This window comes from Odocoileus virginianus, chromosome 6, assembly GCF_023699985.2.
Source record: "Odocoileus virginianus isolate 20LAN1187 ecotype Illinois chromosome 6, Ovbor_1.2, whole genome shotgun sequence".
Taxonomy (NCBI): Eukaryota; Metazoa; Chordata; class Mammalia; order Artiodactyla; family Cervidae; genus Odocoileus; species Odocoileus virginianus.
The window spans coordinates 72889218-72907881 of NC_069679.1; the positions used below are offsets into that span (position 1 = coordinate 72889218).

Here is an 18664-nt window from a genome sequence, read left to right on the forward strand (position 1 = left end):
CAGGGGGGACCTAGGAAGCCATCTGAGTCAATCCCCTGCCTCTAACCTGGCTTCACCCAAAGCAAACCATACAGACAGCAATTTGTCCAGTTCCCCAAAGGGAATCTGTCTCAACCCCAGGAGCCTCCCAGGGGCTGGCAGACCCAGTTCACATCACACCTCTTGCCAGCTCCACAGCCAACAAGGGCTCCCTGCTCAGAGCCATGGCTGAGTGCCCCCCTTCCCATTCTTATGTTCTGAGGTGCCCCTGAACCTTGTCCCTCTGGGGAGTCTCTAACGCAGAGCACCCGGGCCTCAGTTGGCTTCAGAGAGCCTGCAGCCAGGTCAGCAAGGCCCGGAGATGGTGCTTCAGGGTCTCTTTCCCCCGGCCCCCACCTCTGCCTGTGCCCGCCCCACTCCAGGAAGGAGGCCTGAGCAGCTGAGGGGCTTTGCTGGGAAAAGCCCACAGAGGTCCCATCTTTGCAGGCTGACTTGATCTCCCACCCTGGAGCCCTAAGTCCTCCTGTTCCAGGGAGGGCAGCCCAGAAGGGAGTGGGTGTGCAGGGATAGCCCCCTGAGTTGCCACACCATACAGCCCTAGATCTGGGCAGGGGTCGGGGGAGAAGGGGCGGAGGGGACAGTTTGGCTCCCAGGCGCTGGCTCAGCCTGCACCATCACTGCCCTCTGACCTCCGAGGCCCTGGAGCTGGCAGCCGCCCCCCACCCCCCGCCCCAAGCTGGGGCTTGGTGGCCTAGCAAAGAGCACTCAGACTGTGGCAGCCGCCACGTCTATCACGGGGGGAGCGTCTCTCTGCATTATCATACCTCTGTCATCTCGGGTCCCAAGCCCAGCCCTGGGCCTGGTCATCCTTACCTTCGCAGTGAGTGAGGTTCAGTCTCTTGTACCCCTGGGGACACTCCAACTGGCCATTTTCAATCACCGGGGAGGCTAAGGAGTGAAGATACAGACAGGTCTCAGTGGAGGGCCCTTGGGCTCCTCTGTCACCCATGCTGGGAAGTGGGGTGCAGTCTGGATGTCCAGCCCACTCTGCAGCTATGAGGCCCCAGCCCTCCCCAAGACATCGTCCTGGGCAGCTGTGCCTTCTTGGCCAAAATCCCTTCCCTGGCTCTCACCAGGCAACTCTTAGCGCACCTTGCTATGACTAAAAATGATACTAAGTGACTATATATCTTGTATATAGTTATAATATTAGATACAGTTTATATTATGTGATATCAATATTATATAACATAATGTAATTATATATGTTATAATATATAACATAATACATAATATAACTTGTGATTAAACAAGTTTTATTTAATTTTTACTTTCTGTTTGTGAAATAACTACAGAGTTGCAGGAAGTTGCAAAAAATAGTACAGAGGTCCTGTGCATCCATCACCCACTTTCTCCTAATGGCTGCATCTTACACAACTATAGTTATTTTGTTAGTGTTTAAACATCTGGAATGACAATTCACAGTTGGGTTCTAAGTTTGGTTTCTTCTGATGTTTAATTTTAATGCTGCCATTGCTGACAAAGAATCTCAGATAGAGATGGAAGACGCTCACCGTTGGTTGCGCTTATAAAACCATGATACTCATTCATTCACACTCACCAACCCTGTGATGCAATTTCAACCATGTTGACATTTGCTTAATAGAGTTTCATGTTCCCTAAGGTCAGTAAGTTACGCTGACAAATTCAAAAAAGTTAGGAAACTCGTTTTCAAGTTTTTCAGGTGTGCAAATGAGCTGATTTACGGCAACAAATCACACGATGATGGGATTGTTTCCAACATCCATTTTTCAAAAGGCTCTCTCCCATCACGACTTGCTTGGAAAGCATCCCTGCTTGAAGATTATAGTGAACAAAACTGGGCAGCAGTCTGAGTCCAGATGGACCAACCAGGCAATAACTCTCAGTACTTTGGTGCTGATAACTCCTATCTCGATTTCACAACATTCCCCTTTACTTTAAAGAGAGAGAGAAAAGAAGTGTGCATTAAACACACACACACACACACACACACACAATTGACATCTAATAAAAACAGAGAAAACATCTCCATTACCTTGGAGGGACAGATTTATATGTCAACCTCCAAAGAAGTGCTTTGAATATGTTTTTATTTAAATATTTTTTTCTTCAAAAGCACTAGCAGATGGTATACTGCTGACAGCTACCTGTCATCAAAGGTAAAGGCAACAAATGTGGAACATCTGTCTTTTTGTTTAAAAAAAAAAAAAAAAGAAGAACTCGTGTTTCAGTTTGATAATTTCCTTGTCAAGTTTTAGCCAGTAATTCTGAAGGGTACAGGGATTCTACAGATACTATTGCAGCACGAAGTTCTGTAAAGATATCACCTTATTTTTGATGCCTTGTTTTATAAAGTTAACAGTGTGATGACTTTCTGTGGCAACTTATCTTCTCCTAGCTCTGACCCCCTTGTGGCAATAGCTTGCCTATGAAGGCCGTGGTGAGGGGACATTACAGCCTTCTTCAGCTCCATTACCTGCTGGTCCTAGTATCAACCACTGAGCGTATAGAGTTATTGGGTAAATCTTATCTTTATTCAAGAAGTCATATATTGTTGAGAATATAGGTCTTCTATCTTCCATATAGATTCAGCCTTTAGTAGCTTACACAATAGATAGTTCTTCAGATATTTATTGCTGAAATAGATTCTTGCAAGTACCAAGAGAGGCGTTAGGAATACCTGCAGCTTCATCCAATTGTACAGCAAAGCGTGCACTCACTCGGTATTCTTTCTGTATTTGTTTTTGGCATGCGGGATCTTAGTTTCCTGACCAGGGATCAAACCCATGCCCCTGCACTGGGAGCTCAAAGTCGCAACCACTGGACTACCAGAGAAGTCCCCCAGTGTTTTAAAATGTTTTTCTAATCAAGATAGGTTTTAGTCCATTATTAGCTGTTATCTCTGGGCACATCATACACTGAAGGTGGGGTTTGGTATTAATGATGCTAGTTATAAGCTGTATTTTTGTATAGCCTTCTTGATCATCTGACTCCTGGGGTCCATTTTGGGTCCCATGTGAGAGGCCCTCATTACTTTTACCTTGGAATATGGCTGATGACCTGTCAGAGGAGAATCGTCAGCCTTGCATTTTTGTTTTATTTTTTAATTTTTTAATATATATTTTTAAAATTTTTAATCTTTTTATTTTTTTCCATTTATTTTTATTCGTTGGAGGTTAATTACTTTACAATATTGTAGTGGTTTCTGCCATACATTGACATGAATCAGCCATGGATTTATTATATATGTGTTCCCCAACCTGATCCGCCCTTCCGCCTCCCTCTCCATCCCATCCCTCTGGGTCTTCCCAGTGCACCAGCCCTGAGCACCCGTCTCACAGCCTTGCATTTCTAAGTGATTGCACTTATTCGTATTATTTTAAATCCTGTTTCTTTGCAAGAATGTTTTAGAGTCACTTCTCCATTTGGTGAGGGTTGCTTTAGTTAACACCAGACCACCTAACTGAAAAAACCCACAAGCCGAACACTGTCGTGCAGTCCGTGTTGTGATACCAAAGACAAACATGAGGAGGCGCTGTGTTTCCCTGGAAGGCCCACTCTTGCTTGAGGATGCTTGGGACTGCCTGACATAGAGACCAAGTCAAGTCATAAATTAGTAAAACTTCATTTTTTTTAAGGTTAAAGGATTGTAAGTTGAAGTTGTTATACACACAATATGTATACACATTTGCCACAAACGGTCTTCCCCAGGGTTTGCAAGTCGTCATCCACATGGGGGAAAACAGCCTAAAAGGCCGCAGTGCAGAGATAAGCAAGGGATCTGGAAACGCCGCCGACATTGAGAAGATGGATGGGAGTGAGGCTGGGAAATGTGTCTGGCCTGGCGCCTGGTGGCAAGAACTGAAGACAGGGAGGAGGCAAAGCACGAGGGGAAGCTGTTTGGGGAAACTCAAAAAGCTAGCTGATTTATGAGGAGCAGAAGGTGGGAAGGAATGGCGCGAGGCGGATGCCAGGGGGCCGGGAACATCTGGACGGCGCTTCGGCGGCGGGAGGCCTTCGGGGCATATGGTACCGCCTCTCACAATAACCCCGCGAGGCAGGGGTCATTATCCCCAGTTAACAGGTTAGGAAGGACGGTGAAGCTCAGAGGGGGCTGGGTCAGGATTGCAACCGAGCTTCCGGCTGGCTGTGAAGGGCGCTTCCCCCACCCGGAGAGGAGGAAGCCGGGAGCCCGGAGGCCAGGGCAGTAAGTTGGTGCCCGGAGGGAGAAGTTAGGCAGAACTTTAACAAAGGATTGTAAATTGAAGTTGATATATGTATACACACACACACACACACGTATACATATTTGCCACAAACTTTTTTTTTTTTGCTTCTTTAACAAACAGGAGGAGTGGCGGAGAGCTGGACTCAGGAAGGGTGGACCCAGCCGTGGCACCTTCGGGAAACCCTGTGAACCCAGGGAATGTGTGAACTGAGAGCAGCTGAGCTCTTTTCTTAGTCTGGAAACACATGCTTTTCCGGTAAAGCACTTTCCTCCCCAGAGGACTCTGCCCTCTCACTGGCCTCAAGAGAAACCGTTGACTGGACAACCCTGGGGAGGGCAGGCTTCTGGAGAGAAATGCCGAAGTCAGGGTTCCTGGTGAGACGCCCACTTTTGCCAGGACCCTCAGCGCCTCTCCTCACACCTCACAGAGGCCATGTCATCTATAAGGGGCTGCTTCCTATCTTCCGTAAGGACAAGTGCAGCATCCGATCCAGAAAAATCTACTTATATCTCTTTGAGGGAAAGAAAACCAAAGTTCAGATGATCATGTGGAAGGGAGAGACCCTGGCTTGAGAAGAGAACTCAGCACCCATCCACAGCTCTGGATACTTCGGCATTGATGGGGTAGGGCGGGTATCACCAGGCACATCTCTCAAGTGCTCCCTGTGGCTGCCTGTTTGCTTGTCCATCTCCCCTGATAAAGTGTAAGCTCTTTATCAAGCTCCCCTGATAAAGTGTAAGCTCTCTGAGGACAGGGACCTTGCCTTCTCTGTCATTGCTATGTCTCTGGAAACATGCCCAGCATATGGAACAGTACAGGCACTCAATCAAAATGGAATGAATAATATAATAGCAAGCATTAAAATGGCTTGTGGGCTTCCCTGGTAGCTCAGCTGGTAAAGAATCTGTCTGCAATGCAGGAGACCCCGGTTCGATTCCTGGGTCGGGAAGATCCCCTGCAGAAGGGATAGGCCACCCACTCCAATATTCTTGGGCTTCCCTCGTGGCTCAGTTGGTAAAGAATCCTCCTGCAATGCGGAAGACCTGGGTTTGACCCCTGGGTTGGGACGATCCCCTGGAGAAGGGCATGGCAACCTACTCCAGTATTCTTGCCTGGAGAATCCCCATGGACAGAGGAGCCTGGTGGACTACAGTCCATGGGGTTGCAAATAGTCAGACATGACTGAGCGACTAAGCACAGCACAGCAAAATACCTTATACTATGGGCTAGGGCCTTTTATAAAGGTTTTACAGGTAATAACTTATTTAATCCTCCTAACAGCCCTTGGAGATACTTACTAATCTTATCCGAAATTCCCAGATGAGTAAACTGAGGCATAGAGAGGTTAAGACACATGCCCAAGGTCACCCAGCTGGTGGATGGAACTGGGATTATGAATCTGCCTCCAGAAGACAAATTCTGAACCATCCCTCTACTAACTACAAATGAATGAATGAATTCATGACAAGCCTTAGGAGTTGTCTAGGACAAGAATCCTAGGGTCCAGAGGCCATATGGTGATACCTGCCCAGAAGGAAACGTGTCACTCTTCCTGGGATCTCCTCCTCTTTAAGAACAAGGGATCAGGAGAGTGAATGAGAAAAAAAGGCGGAGTCATCCTGAAGGAGGTCAGAGGAATTCATCAGATGCTGGGGGAATTAATCAGATCCTTGGCAAATGCTCCACAATGTCTACAACGGAAGAGTCTTGTAGAATTGATAAAAGAAACAGTGAAGACCCTCTACTCCTCCCGTGGCCCCTCAGCCAGATCAAGATAAAACCAGGGTCAGAGAGCAGAGGACTTGTGGATCTGGAAAGACAGCGTGCTGAGCTGGGTTTCCCATGGGTGTTTCAAAGAGGCACTTAAGGAGTGGCCTTGCAGCCAGGACCTTGACCTGAGAAGCCAAAGCAGCTGCTGAGGGGTCAACTGGACTCAACCTGAACTCCAAGGAGTCTGAACGTCCCCAGATGCCTGGGAAGCAGGTTGGGCAGATGTGTGTTTGTGTTCAGAAAACCTGGGCCACGTGGGCCTGGAACTCAGGTCTTCTGGCCCTGGCCTCAGGCCCTGTCCACTCTCTGCTACCCTTCCATTGCTCACAGAAGGAAGGAGAAGGGCCACTGGCTGCAGCCTGCCCCTGCCCTGCTGATTCTTACCCTCAGCTGCTGGAATCCCCAAGGAGGCCTCAACACAGGCAAACTAATTGCTGGAGACAGTTTTGGCCCTGACTCTGTTGACGGAGCTCAGCGAGGAGATGGGGGAGACATATGTCTGGCTACAGGGCTGTTTACAAGCCACGCTGATCTCAGTCTGTGATGACAGATGGTTGTAACAGGGAGATGCGGAGGGTCCAGAGAACACATACACACACACACACTGGATGAGGCTAAGCTCGATACACATGTGCACATGTACAGGCTGGAGCTTAAGTCCTGATTGGCAAACCCTGGTGGGTAAGCTGGAAAGAAAACTTCGACTCCCCTGGGGGCAGTGGAAAGGGTGTGGGTGCTGGGGCAGGCAGGCTCACATCTAATTCCTGGCTCCACTCTGACTAGCTCTGTGATTTGGGGCACACGTCTTACCTCCCTCAAGGCCTTAATTTTTTTCCTATGTAGAAGTGGGGATAGAAACTCAGTCTGTGGGTTGTTGCGAGGATTAACTTTACTGAAACAATCAACATCAGACTAAAGCTAGCTCAGGGCCTGGCACAGTCCCTAGAGATGCTCCCCTAGACTTCCTCCCTCCTTTCCCTCCCTCCCTCCCTCCCTTTCTTCCAGCAACACAGTTTTAAGGACAACAAGCTGGCCGGCTGCTCCTTACTGGCTGGAGAGACTTGGGCAAGTAACTCTCTGAGCCTTGGTTTTATCAGTAAAATGGAGATGACCATTCTTTTCTCGGCATTATTGCGAACACTAAACAAGCAAGGAAAAGTCTGAGCGTGAGGCTTGTCACATATTGATTATTATCATAATGTCCATTATTCCGCTGGTGAGGTCCTAATGGATCTCCTGCCTGCTACCAGTGATGCAGAAATCCCACCCAAAGTCGGGCTCTGACTGCTTCTCTAGGGTGGATGGAACTGAAGCCAAAATGGGTGTCACTGTGAACCATGAGGTAGGGAGGGGTCCGGTCAGACACCCGGCTCAAATGGGTACCACATCAGCCACCCCGACCCCACCGCTCCCCGGGGCTCTCCAGGCCAGAGATGCCACGTGTCACTGACACCCCTGCAGGGGTAGGAAGGGTGTGAACGTGAGCTGAGGCACATTTCCCAGGAGGCTCTGAGTCCCTTGGAAGCTCTCAGAACAACCCCGAGCCAAAGAGTCATGACTGTTTTCAGCCCAACAAACTGCAATTCAGAAAATCTCATTTCTTTAGGGCAGGAGACTGGGCGTCCGACCCAGAGTCACAGGGAACAGGAGCCCCACCCTGGCACAGCTGTTCCCCCCGCCCAGGTCCTCTAGTTCAGCGAATGCCCAAGCCAAGAGGCAGGGGAAGCAGATTACAGAGCAATTAGAACTAGGGGGCTAGGGTCACATAGACCTGGAGCTTCAGGGCCAGTTTCATCTATAAAATGAAGACAGTAACACCACCTAGAGGCATTGTTAGCATGCAATGAAATGAGAAAGAACTCATCATGGTGCCCAACTCATATCACATCTTCTGAATAAAGAGCAGCTAAGGAGGATGTGGGGCTTCCCTGGAGCACAGATGGTAAAGAATCTGCCTGCAATGCAGGAGACCCGGGTTCGATCCCTAGGTTGGGAAGATCCCCTGGGGAAGGGAATGGCTATCCACTTCAGTATTCTTGCCCAGAGAATTCTACAGACAGAGGAGCCTGGTGGGACAAAGAGTCGGACATGACTAGGCGACCAAAACACGCACACACACACACACACACACACACACACACAAGGAGGACATGATGGGGTGATGCCGCCGTGACTCACACTAGGATTCTCTGCCCCAGCCCCCTCAGACATCACCTTCACATGCTCATTCTCCCCAGGGGCTGACGTCACAGACTGATAGCTGGAACACCCCTTGTGGGCAAGGACCACGGCAAAACCAAGCCAAACCAAGGCTTTCCTTCTATTGAGAGTTTCAAATCAATTTCCAGACATCTACATAAACCTCCATTCCCTTGAAAATCAATTTCCTTCTCCCACTCCTTCCACTCACTAGTTCTTGGTAGGCACACTTTTCGTGGTGAGGGGCTGAGGACTTCTGGAAACATCCCACTATAGAGCTAGACAGCTGCAGTTTTTAATAAGTTGTCCCTACTGTTCAGCTTCCAGTTGAGCTCTGCCTACTAGAAACTTCCATACATCTGTCTTTTTCCCCCTCACCAAACCACACAGAACAAGCCTACCTGCTCCTCCCCCACCCCCTGTTTCTTTCAACACATCTCCCTTAACTCAGACCAGGGCTGCAGGCTGGTGCCTTGCCTGTCTGTTCAATCCAGTCTTCTGGCCGGATGCTGGCTTTCATGTATACCTGGAATACGGTCCTGGGATGCACCCTCTTGACTGAAATCCTGGTCTAGCATCCTGACTTGTGTTGTCTTTAGGCAGTCCCAACACCCCCACCCCACCCCTCGCTGATTACGGATCAGGCAGTCCCAGGGCTTCCCTGGTAGCTCAGTTGGTAAAGAATCCACCTGCAATGCAGGAGACCCCGGTTCTATTCCTGGGTCAGGAAGGTCCCCTGGAGAAGGGATAGGCTACCCACTCCAGTATTCTTGGGCTTCCCTGGTGGCTTGGCTGGTAAAGAATCCGCCTGCAATGAGGGAGACCTGGGTTCAATCCCTGGGTTAGGAAGATCCCCTGGAGAAGAGAAAGGCTACCCAGTCCAGTATTCTGGCCTGGAGAATTTCATGGACTGTATGGTCCGTGGGGTTGCAAAGAGTCAGACACGACTGAGCAGATTTCGCTAACCCCCCCACCCCTGTCACCGATTACGGAGATCCTGACGCGTTAAGCATTAGACACAGTGTGATCTGAAATATCGCTCCTTGGTCTTAGCTGTGTGACCCTGGACAAGCTCTTTAGCCCTCTCTGAACTACATTTTTCTCCCCCAACAAATGGGGATAAAGATCCTTAGCTTGCAGGTGGTCATGACAGTGAAGTGAGATAATGCACATGAAAGCACAGCATAGTGTAAAAATTCAGTAACTGGCAGCTATAATTGTTGTTTCAGAGGGAAAGTCGTGGAATTCCTTGAAGGGGCAGAGCAAGAGAATCCGCTCTCCCTGGAGATACAGGGAGGGGCCTGGGTTCCGAGGTGAACTCATCCCATGCCAGGCAGATGGAGAGATGGTCTCATGGCAAACAGCTGGGGCCCACCACTGCGGGCCGCATGCCCTGTGCCAGCCCCGCCTGCCCCAGCAAAGGGGCCTCGGGGTTGACACGGCCAGTGCCAAGCCAGATGGGGCAGCGGCCAACTTTCCAGTCAACCCAGATGTCTGTCTTTCTCGGGTGAAAACTCAAAAATGTGGCCTCAATCAAAGTGGCTTTTGAGGGCTGTGTGCTCTCCAGACACTGGTGGGGGGGCAGCCGCAGCTCTTGAGCTGGGACCTTTGATAACTGCCCACGGTCAGGAAGATGTGGCTCAGGCCAGGTCCTGGCAGGTCAGCTGCATCTGCCACTCAGAGTGAAGGGAGAAAGGGTTGGGGGAACCAGAGGCTGGCCTCGATTGACTCCCTGAGCTGTCTTCTTGAGAAAGAAGGCACCGAGAAATTTTTTTTTTTTCCTGGAAGAAAAGAGATTTGTCTGAGCCATGTAACTGAGACGTCAAGGCAGTGCTTTTCCACGTCACAAATAGCAGCATTCTGCAGGGACCTTCTTCAACCGTCCTATACAGCCTCAGGAGTCAAAGGTGATTTAGGGAAAGCTATGAAGTCACACGTGACTCCTCCCCTACCCCCCCACCCCCACAGCTTCTGGCTTTATTACTGTCCTCACTCCTTGATTCTATTAGACTGCCTTGTTGGGAGCAGCAAAGCCCTTCCCTAAGGGGTGCAGCAGTGTTTTTATCAGACGAGACGTAGAGGTTCAGAGGGGTAAGGCCACCAGGGCTGAGAACGTTCTAGAACACAGGAGTCATGCCTGTCTTGCCAAACATTCCCAAACCCACCCCAGCCGCTCGCCTTCTTTTTCCTGAGTCTTGCACAGTAGTTTGCCTGTCTTGCCTACTTAAAGAAACACTCCTCACCCCAGCTCCCCAGACTCGGGCGTGTAGCTGTCTGGCACCCTGTCAATACAAACAAGGTTCCTCAGCGTCCTGCCCCTTCTCTCCACAATGCCCAACTGCACTTGATCACATTTTAAATACTGACATTGCCCTGTCTTTGTGATTTCTTGCTCAGTATGGGGAATGCTTAATATTCCAGGGTCTGCACCCTGGTGCCCAGCTTGCTGAGATGTTCTGAACACAGTGAGGGAGGTGGTGTTCAGAGGCGCTGCCTGGTACAGGGAGCGGGTGAGGCCCCAGCCTTAGGCATGTTCTGCTCCAGGAAATGTTCTCATGCGCTCGATCTCACCAGCCTATGCAATTTTCTTGGGTTATTAGGCACTTCCCCACCTCTTTGGCTTACTCTAATAATTCTTCAGATCTCATCCTGGATGTCACCTCCTATAAAAGCCTTCCCTGATCCACCAGTTTGAGGAAAGATCTCCTAGCCCATAGTGTACGGATGTGCAGGTTGCACACTGCACAAAAGGATGACATCTGACAGAATCACTGGCATCCTGCATTTGTCTAATTATAAAAACTATTTTGAACACGTGGAAGGGGCACCTTTCACTCATTTGCACAAAGGTGCTACAGGAGCTCTCCGTGGCCCCAGTTCTGCTGTCTGCATCCCCCCTCCACCACCAGACTGTACGCTTGAGAGGGGCATCACTGTTTCTACCTGTTCTTCACTGTTTGGTCAGGGCTGCACACTATGGGTACTTAATCAGTGTTGGCTGAATGGAGTGTGGTATAAGGAAGTCTCAAGAGTGGGTCTGACCAGGAGGAAGAAAAGTGAAAACATCTCTGGCCTGCAGGGGGAGATGCTGAGCAGTTCCATACACTTCCCCACCAGGCAATGGGATACTTTCTAACAGTAACTATAACAGCTACCATGAAATGCCCTACTGGTAGGTACAGGCACCATCTCACTGATTCTTGACAGCGGCCCCACGAGGCTGGCACTGTTCCTGTCTCCACTCCACAGATCAGAGACGAGGCAGAGAGAGCTTAGCAGGTAAGAGCTGGGACTGGTACCCATCATGTGTTGGACGCTCAGGCCTGGAAGCTAAATACTACCCTGTGCTGCTTCACCAAAGCTTCACGCTGTGAAACTGTCCCCATTTCTTTTTAGTCTGGAAAATATGATCACTGCTCCACAGGCGAGTCTGTAGTAAGGAACAGTCCTGCCGCTCCCACCTTCGGGCTCTGGGCCAGGCCCCCCACAAAGCTGACTCACTGAGTCGACTGCTGACAAGCAAAAGAAGTACCTGCCAGGCCTGGGCCCAGACCTAGGAGGGAGACCTGCATGGGACGGGGAGGGGAAGACAGGCTGACTGGGCAGGAGCCATACTCAGGCACAGGAACCTTGTCACCCGCCTCCCAACTTTAAGATCAATGCCTCTGAGAGCAGCATTCCTGAATTCTCAGTACTCCTGAATTCTCAGGGCTCAGAGTACACGAGGCACCTGGTGAGTATTTGCTGACTGACTGAATGAATGAATGAATAAGTTAGGATTTCCCATTATTGGAAAGAGGGCCGGAAGCAGAGTTTCGCATACCCCAAGGCCCAGGACATTCTGGGGCAGGTGCCCAACCCAGATTCAAAGACTGGAAGGCAGGAAGCCAGAGGTGAGGAGGAGAGAATGAAGGAAACATTGAGCCACTAAATCAAAAACCTCGGGGCCCCTGGGACCTGGGCAGGGGGTATGTGGAAGGGGTTGAGGGGTATCCCAGGGTGCCCAGCCTGGGATGGGATTCTTAAAATCTGAGGGAGAACAACTGGCGAAAGGCAGTAACCTCTTTCAGGCCATCAGATGCAGCAGGCAGGCCATGCTGCAGCCGGCTGTGGGTCTGAGCTGTCAGGAGTCTCTGCCACCAGTCAGAAGCAGACCTGGAGAGCCTGCCCAGTTTACCAGCCTCTTCCACCTGCCTGGCCTCTGAGACCCTGGTGGGAGATGTGGGTGGTAGGGGGTGTCTGCTGCAGAGGTCAGGCCTCGGGAGAGCTTTGCTCACAACCCTGGAGCCTGGCACCCAGCACTCACCTGGTCTGGGTGGACACGGGGCACAGGAGGTCACCCCCCAGAAGGCTCCCACGCTGCCACAGCAGTCCTCTTGGGCTGTCAGCTCCGGCAGGGGGTTGGCACACTGGGGAAAAAAAAGGACCATGGGCACTCGTCACCTGCTTCCCTCTCCGGCACAGAGATGTCCCAGGAGAGCCTGAGTCATGAGTTCACCCCTTACATACTGCCAGAGAATGCCCCCACCCAAGGGAGGGGAGGGGAGGCGTTGTCCCAGACGGAAGTAGAGAAACCCGAAGTCCACCCTGCCAGACACTAAACTTAGGGGGCAGGGTGGCATTAACACGCCCAGACAAGATCTTCTCTGAGGGGTCTGCAAACCGCCCCCCATCCATGCCCCCAGCCCAAAGGCACAGGGGTCCCAAAGGATGGATTTTCCTCCATCAAACTCCAGAGAATGCCAGGACCACCTCCTGCGAGGAGGGTTCATGCTCAGCAACACTGCAGCTGAGAGGATCCAGGGACCCAGGACCCTATCCTTGAGCTATTCCCCACCTGCTCCAGCTCCCTAACCTCGGGAGGGGTTTCCAAAAATGCCAAACTGCAACCCTAGGGAAAACCATCCTGGGTCTGGCTTAGCCCCTATCTTTAGGTGCCTGGACTCAGAAAAGCTCACTTGATTTCCCATCACTGACTGTGGGCCCTGTCAGCAAAAGAGGGAATGGATCATCTTGTATCTTCGCATGCCCAAGGCTTTGGAGTTTAACCTGCATTTGCTGATTTTACATCTCTGTGACTCAACTCTCCAAACTCCTTGCCAGATCTAACAGCCCCTCTACCCACGCCCTGGGGGTCCTATACTCAGCTCCAGTAGAGCTCAGGATTTGCTAGGACCCGAGGACGCCAATTCCCCTGCAGAGGGGGCCTCTCTTGGGTCCTCTTCTATGTGCCTGGCACTGACAGGTACCAGTGGAGCCTGGGTTGGCTTGCCCAACCTCTCGACACGCATGGCAATTTTATGCTCTGAGTTTTCCCATCTGGGAAATGGGAGACCCTGCAGACGCCCATATTCTCTAAGAAGGAGGAGGAGAGAGAAGGAGGAGGGGCACTGCGGGGAGCAGTGCGGGGCCAGGGCTGGAGCCGCGGTCTCACCTGTCCGTTTAAAGTGCTCAGGTAGCATCGGCCCAGCAGGGCCGGAGTCCTGGGCACCACGGCGGGAGGTAGCCGGGGAGTTTCTCCGGACCGGGCGGGGATGCGGTTGCTGTCCCAGTGGCTGTGGCCGGGGCCGGCAGGGAGCCGGGGCGAGGGCCTGGTCTCCACACTGTTCTCCTCTGGGGCCTCCTCGGCTTCGCCCCGCACCCGAGCCACCTGGTGGATCTGCACCGAGGCCTCGGGTGGGTGGCGGATGTGCACCTTCACCAAGGAGGGGTTCACCGAGGCTGGGCACAGGGGCTGGGGTCAGAGGTGGGGACACAGGGCCCCACCCCCTGAGGAACGCCATCAGCCCTGGGCCAGGTGGGCCGCTGTGTGTCTCCCCACATTTCTCCTCCATTTCTTCACTCTCTACCCAAACCCCAGAAGAATTTCTCAGGGAGGACAGGGCAAAGCAGACTCCTTCATTCCACACCTTCCTATGAAGAACCTTCCTTACCAACTTCCAAAGTACCTTCCTGATTCCACCTCCTCCCAGGATCCTGCACAGCCCTTGGGCTCCAGCCCAACTAACTCTGCATGGTCCCCACCCCATGCCTTTGTTCAGACCGGTCCCTCTGCCCCAGAAGCCCTCCCACTCCCCTCTGCTTAACCAAAGCCAACCCATTGTTTAAGGCCTGACTGAAGTCCACCTCCTCCAGGCAGCCTTCCGAGAACACCTCGAGGTCGGGTCTCTCTCCTGATCTCCTACAAAAGTCTGTACTTTTTTTGTACCCTTTATTTGGCACCTAATAATAGAGGCATCTTCCCTCTACTGTCCAGGACCTATGGGTTCCTTCAAGTCAGGACCCTACCCTTAGACTCTTTTGTCTTACTCACAGCACCCAGGAGAGGGTAAGGGCCAAAAAATACATAAATAAATAAATTGATGAACTCAGAAGGAAAGGCAGAGAAAAATTTAGGGAACGAAACTGAGCCCTGAGGATGGAGGAGAAGGAGGTGCTGGAGACTCCGTTTCCCATCTCCTCTATCAGGGTGCCAGCACCCACCCCACGCGGTTCCCCAGCCCCACACTCACCCAGCTGGTTGGAGAGAGGCAGCGTGAAGGTGGACTGCTTCAAGGGGCCCTCCAGCGGGGCCCTGTGGCGGGGGCCCCTCTCTGGAGGTTCCTGGTCCAGCCTGGGGGCAGGCAGGTGGCAGAACTTCCCAGTGGAGTTGGCGGGGCACCAGCACTCGTCCCTGCCGATGCAGCGGCCCCCGTTCAGGCAGGGGATCTGGCAAAAATCTACAACACCGACCTCAGGGTGACTGGTGGCGGAAGTGAACAGCAGCACCTACTGTGTGGGCCGGCGGGGTGGGGGGAGGGGGACCAGGCCCCCAAGTCTGATGGCTTCCGGAACCCGGTCCCCTCGGAAATGCAGGGACTTTCCAGGAGGCCTGGGAGTGAAGGAGGATGGATAATAACTAGGCCTTGCCTTTCTGCAGCCCCATGGTGACCTGGAGGATGGTGAGGGGAGTGGCCCTATTTACTCCTTCACCTCTCTATGAGGAAACTGGGACTCAGAGAGGTTGTGTGACCTGCCGAGTCACACGTGACAGAGCTGCGTGAGGACCCAGCGTTGTGTGACCCGAGACAGCTCACGGCAGCCACAGTAGGAGAGCTCTGGGCTTACTTCCTACAGAAGATCTGGGCTCCGGGCCAAGGCAGGCCAGTCCCTCTGACCAGCTGCCCCCCCCCCCCCAAACTCCCACCCCCACCCCGCCCCCAGGGCCAGTCAGAAACCTTCTGAGCTGGGGATGGACTCACAGATGCGGAATCCAGACTTGGGGTCGTGCCCGTGGCCGCTCTGACTGTACAGGGTGGTGGTGTCCCCACGCTCACAGCTGTTGGCACAGCGCCCGCGGGCACAGGTCTGCTTGCAGATGGTGGGAGTGAAGACGATCTTGATCTTCTTGATTTTCTCCGTGAGATTCAGCCCTGCAGAGAGAGGGCTTGGGTCCAGGGGGCAGGGCTGAGAGGCACAGCTGTGACCTCCAGAGGTTGGCTAGAAAGACCCACACGGGACTGGCTTGAATTCATCCCAAGGGCATTTGCTAAGTCCCTCCTGGATGCAAAGTCCCATAGTGGGGGCAGGGTAACAGCTCACGGTCCAACATCTCCTGAGGGATGCTGACGGGCCAGCAACTGAGTTCGGGCTTCATGCACAACCGCTCTCAACCCTCTAGAGTCTTATTTTAGGTAGAACCATTAGAAATTGCCATCTTTGTAGGTTAAAGTGGTTGAATATTGGCCATGTTCCTAGATCCTAGTTAGCATTCCCATCTGACAGGTAAGGAAACTGAGGCTCAGTGAGGGATGGATTGTATCCCATGTCACACAGCTGGCAAGGGAGGCAGCTGGGCTCTGAACCCCAGCGCAGAGAACAGAATGTAGCTCAGACTTGCCAGCGTAGACAGTTTTCCAAGAGAATGCCTGAAAGAAGGATGAGAGTCAGGTTTTGGAAGCCCAAGGGCCAGAACAAGGATAGGGCGCTTTTTTCAGCTGGTGGTGGGAAATCATTGACAATTTTCAGGGAGAGGTCAAAGGGAAGTGGAGGTGTCGTGTCCTCCAAGCTGGGGTGCGCAGGTGATTGGGGAGGCAGGATGAGCGGTTGGGAGGTCACTATGGCAGAGTAAGAGGAGGGTGCATCATTCAACATGAGTGGTGACAGCAGATGTACAAAGGAGGGGTATTCATTCCATCCTGGGGGCCAGGGAGTGAAGCCAGGAGGCAGAGGGGCTGAGAAGGGAACTATAAAAGGTCTGTATAGACTTGACTGTGAAGCAAGCAGAGACAGACAGGAAGGCAGAGGAAAATAACCTTGTGTGTGTGTGTGTGTGTGTTTATGAGAGACAGAGAGAATGGGAGATTTATAAGCAACTGTATATGCTGTAGGGGAAGGGCTGAGGGCAGGATAGTCCAAAGAGAGGAGGAGAACCAGGGTGGGGGAGGCCAAGTGACAACCTAGGGGTCCAGAGAAGTCAAGAAACAGTGGCACGTGCCTTAGACAAGAGGAGGGGCGCTTCCTTTTCAAGACGGCAAGAAAGATCACTCATGCATGTTGTCCGCAACACGGATCCACTGTGAGAACGCTATACCAAGTGATGGAGCCAGACACAAAAGGCCACACATGGTAAGATCCCGTTTACACAAAATGCCCATGATTGGCAAATCTTTAAGGACAGCAAGGGGGTGGGGGTAGGGGGGAAGAGAGGGACTACTTAACGGGCATGGGGCTTCTTTTTGGGGTTATGGCAATGTTCTGTAATTAGACAGTGGTGGTGGTGGCTGCATAAAATTGTGGATATCCTGAAAACCATGGAGATGTACCCTTTAAAATGGTTAATTTTACATTATGTGAATTTCACCTCAACTTTAAAAATGGGAAACAAAAAAAGGCAGTCAGCTCAGGCATGGGTTTAGGCAAGGGAATGACGTGCATGGCATGGAGGTGGGGTGCATATGGGGGCAGGAAGGTGAGGACTCTGGGGAGTGAGAAGCATGGCCATAGGATGGAGCTGGGGAAGGTGGGGGCCGCTTGGAGAGGCTGCTCTGAGGAATGAGAGAGACAAAGCGTCCAGGCACCCCAGGAAGGATTGCCAAGCAACGATCAAGAATGTGCAAAGGTGGAATCCTCAGGGGTGCTCCGTTCTCTCCTCTGAGAAGCAGAGGTCGGGCTGTAGGGGCTAAAGAAGCGACTGGTCAGGTTGGTCCAGGAGGCTTGGGCTTTGCAGAAAGGATGAAGGGGAAGGACTGGCGCTGGGGCTGGGGAGGTGAGGTTCACAGCTGGATACGAAGGACGCAAAGGCAGGACGGGTGATAGATGGGGCGGAAAAGGACAAGTCAAGGTCTAAGTGTCTCAAGGGGGCACAGTCTGTAACAGCTGGCTTGGGACCCCTGGAGCCTGGTACAAAGCAGGTGCTTGACAACTGTCCATTGGCTGAAAGGATGAGGGACAGGGTGACAACTCAGCCTTTCTGAGAGAGTGAAGCGGGGAAGCCATGGTGGGGAGAAAGAGGCTCTATGAGGACCCAGAGACAGGGCATCCTTACCCCAGGAGGATGACGGGTGGTCCAGATATGCTGCCTGTGAGGCACCATCCCTCCGCTCAGGACCTGGCCCCATGGGCAGGGCATTGGAGGTCAGCTGGCCGCTGGCCGCAGGGGCTGGATAAAGTCGGGCAGTCTGGGACAGCCCCGCATGCTGCTGGGAGGAGTGGGTCTGGCTGAGCCCACTCAGGGTCCTGGGGAGACAAGCGAGGCATGAGGTTGGCATTCCCGGGAGCAGTGTCCCTGTGCCCTTCCAGTTCAGGACATCCAGCCCCTGCCTCTGCACTGGGGGAGTGTTCTCTACTTGGCTGCCTTCTTCCCAACTCCAGGAAAATGGAGGTGCCCCGAGACAGGGAGAAAGGGTCCAGGTCAGCTGGCTGGTTTGGTGGGAGTGCCCACCTTTGTGTGGGACTGCCAGGCTTTGGCTAGGTATTCTGGGCAAGTCACTTAGCCTCCCTGGGCCTCAAGGCTCTCGACTGCAAAATGAAGGTGTTAGACTGGTCTCATGTAGCTCTGACATTTGTAGAGTTGGAGACTCTTATGGGCTAGCCCCACCCTAAACTTGAGTCCAGCACCTGTCCTGACTCATATGGCTTTTTTTCCTTCAGTTAAAATATTCTTTTAGGGGACTTCCTGGTGGTCCAGTGGTTAAGACTCCATGCTCCCAATCCAGGGGGGCCTGGGTTCAATCCTTGGTCAGGGAATTAGAAACTGCATGCAGCAATGAAGATTCCACATGTGGCAATGAAGATCTCATGTGCTAAAACTAAGGCTTGGCACAGCCAAATAAATAAATACTAAAAATATTCTTTTAGTGTGGGGGTTCATTAAACTAATTTTTATTCTGTATGTTTGAAAATTTCTTGTAAGAAGTATTTTGAAAATGATTATTATTTTAGGCTTAATTCCATGGACTAGAATG

General features: G+C 51.9%; 1 protein-coding gene across 1 annotated transcript in view; it reads right to left on the reverse strand.

Annotated features, from left to right (window-relative positions):
• Positions 1-18664, reverse strand: part of LTBP2 (latent transforming growth factor beta binding protein 2) — a 103179-nt gene that overhangs the window by 34465 nt on the left and 50050 nt on the right. The window contains 6 exon segments of the mRNA XM_020906898.2: positions 853-927; positions 12526-12628; positions 13654-13940; positions 14732-14938; positions 15461-15631; positions 17746-17936. Of these exon segments, the coding sequence (XP_020762557.2) occupies positions 853-927; positions 12526-12628; positions 13654-13940; positions 14732-14938; positions 15461-15631; positions 17746-17936 (1034 nt within the window).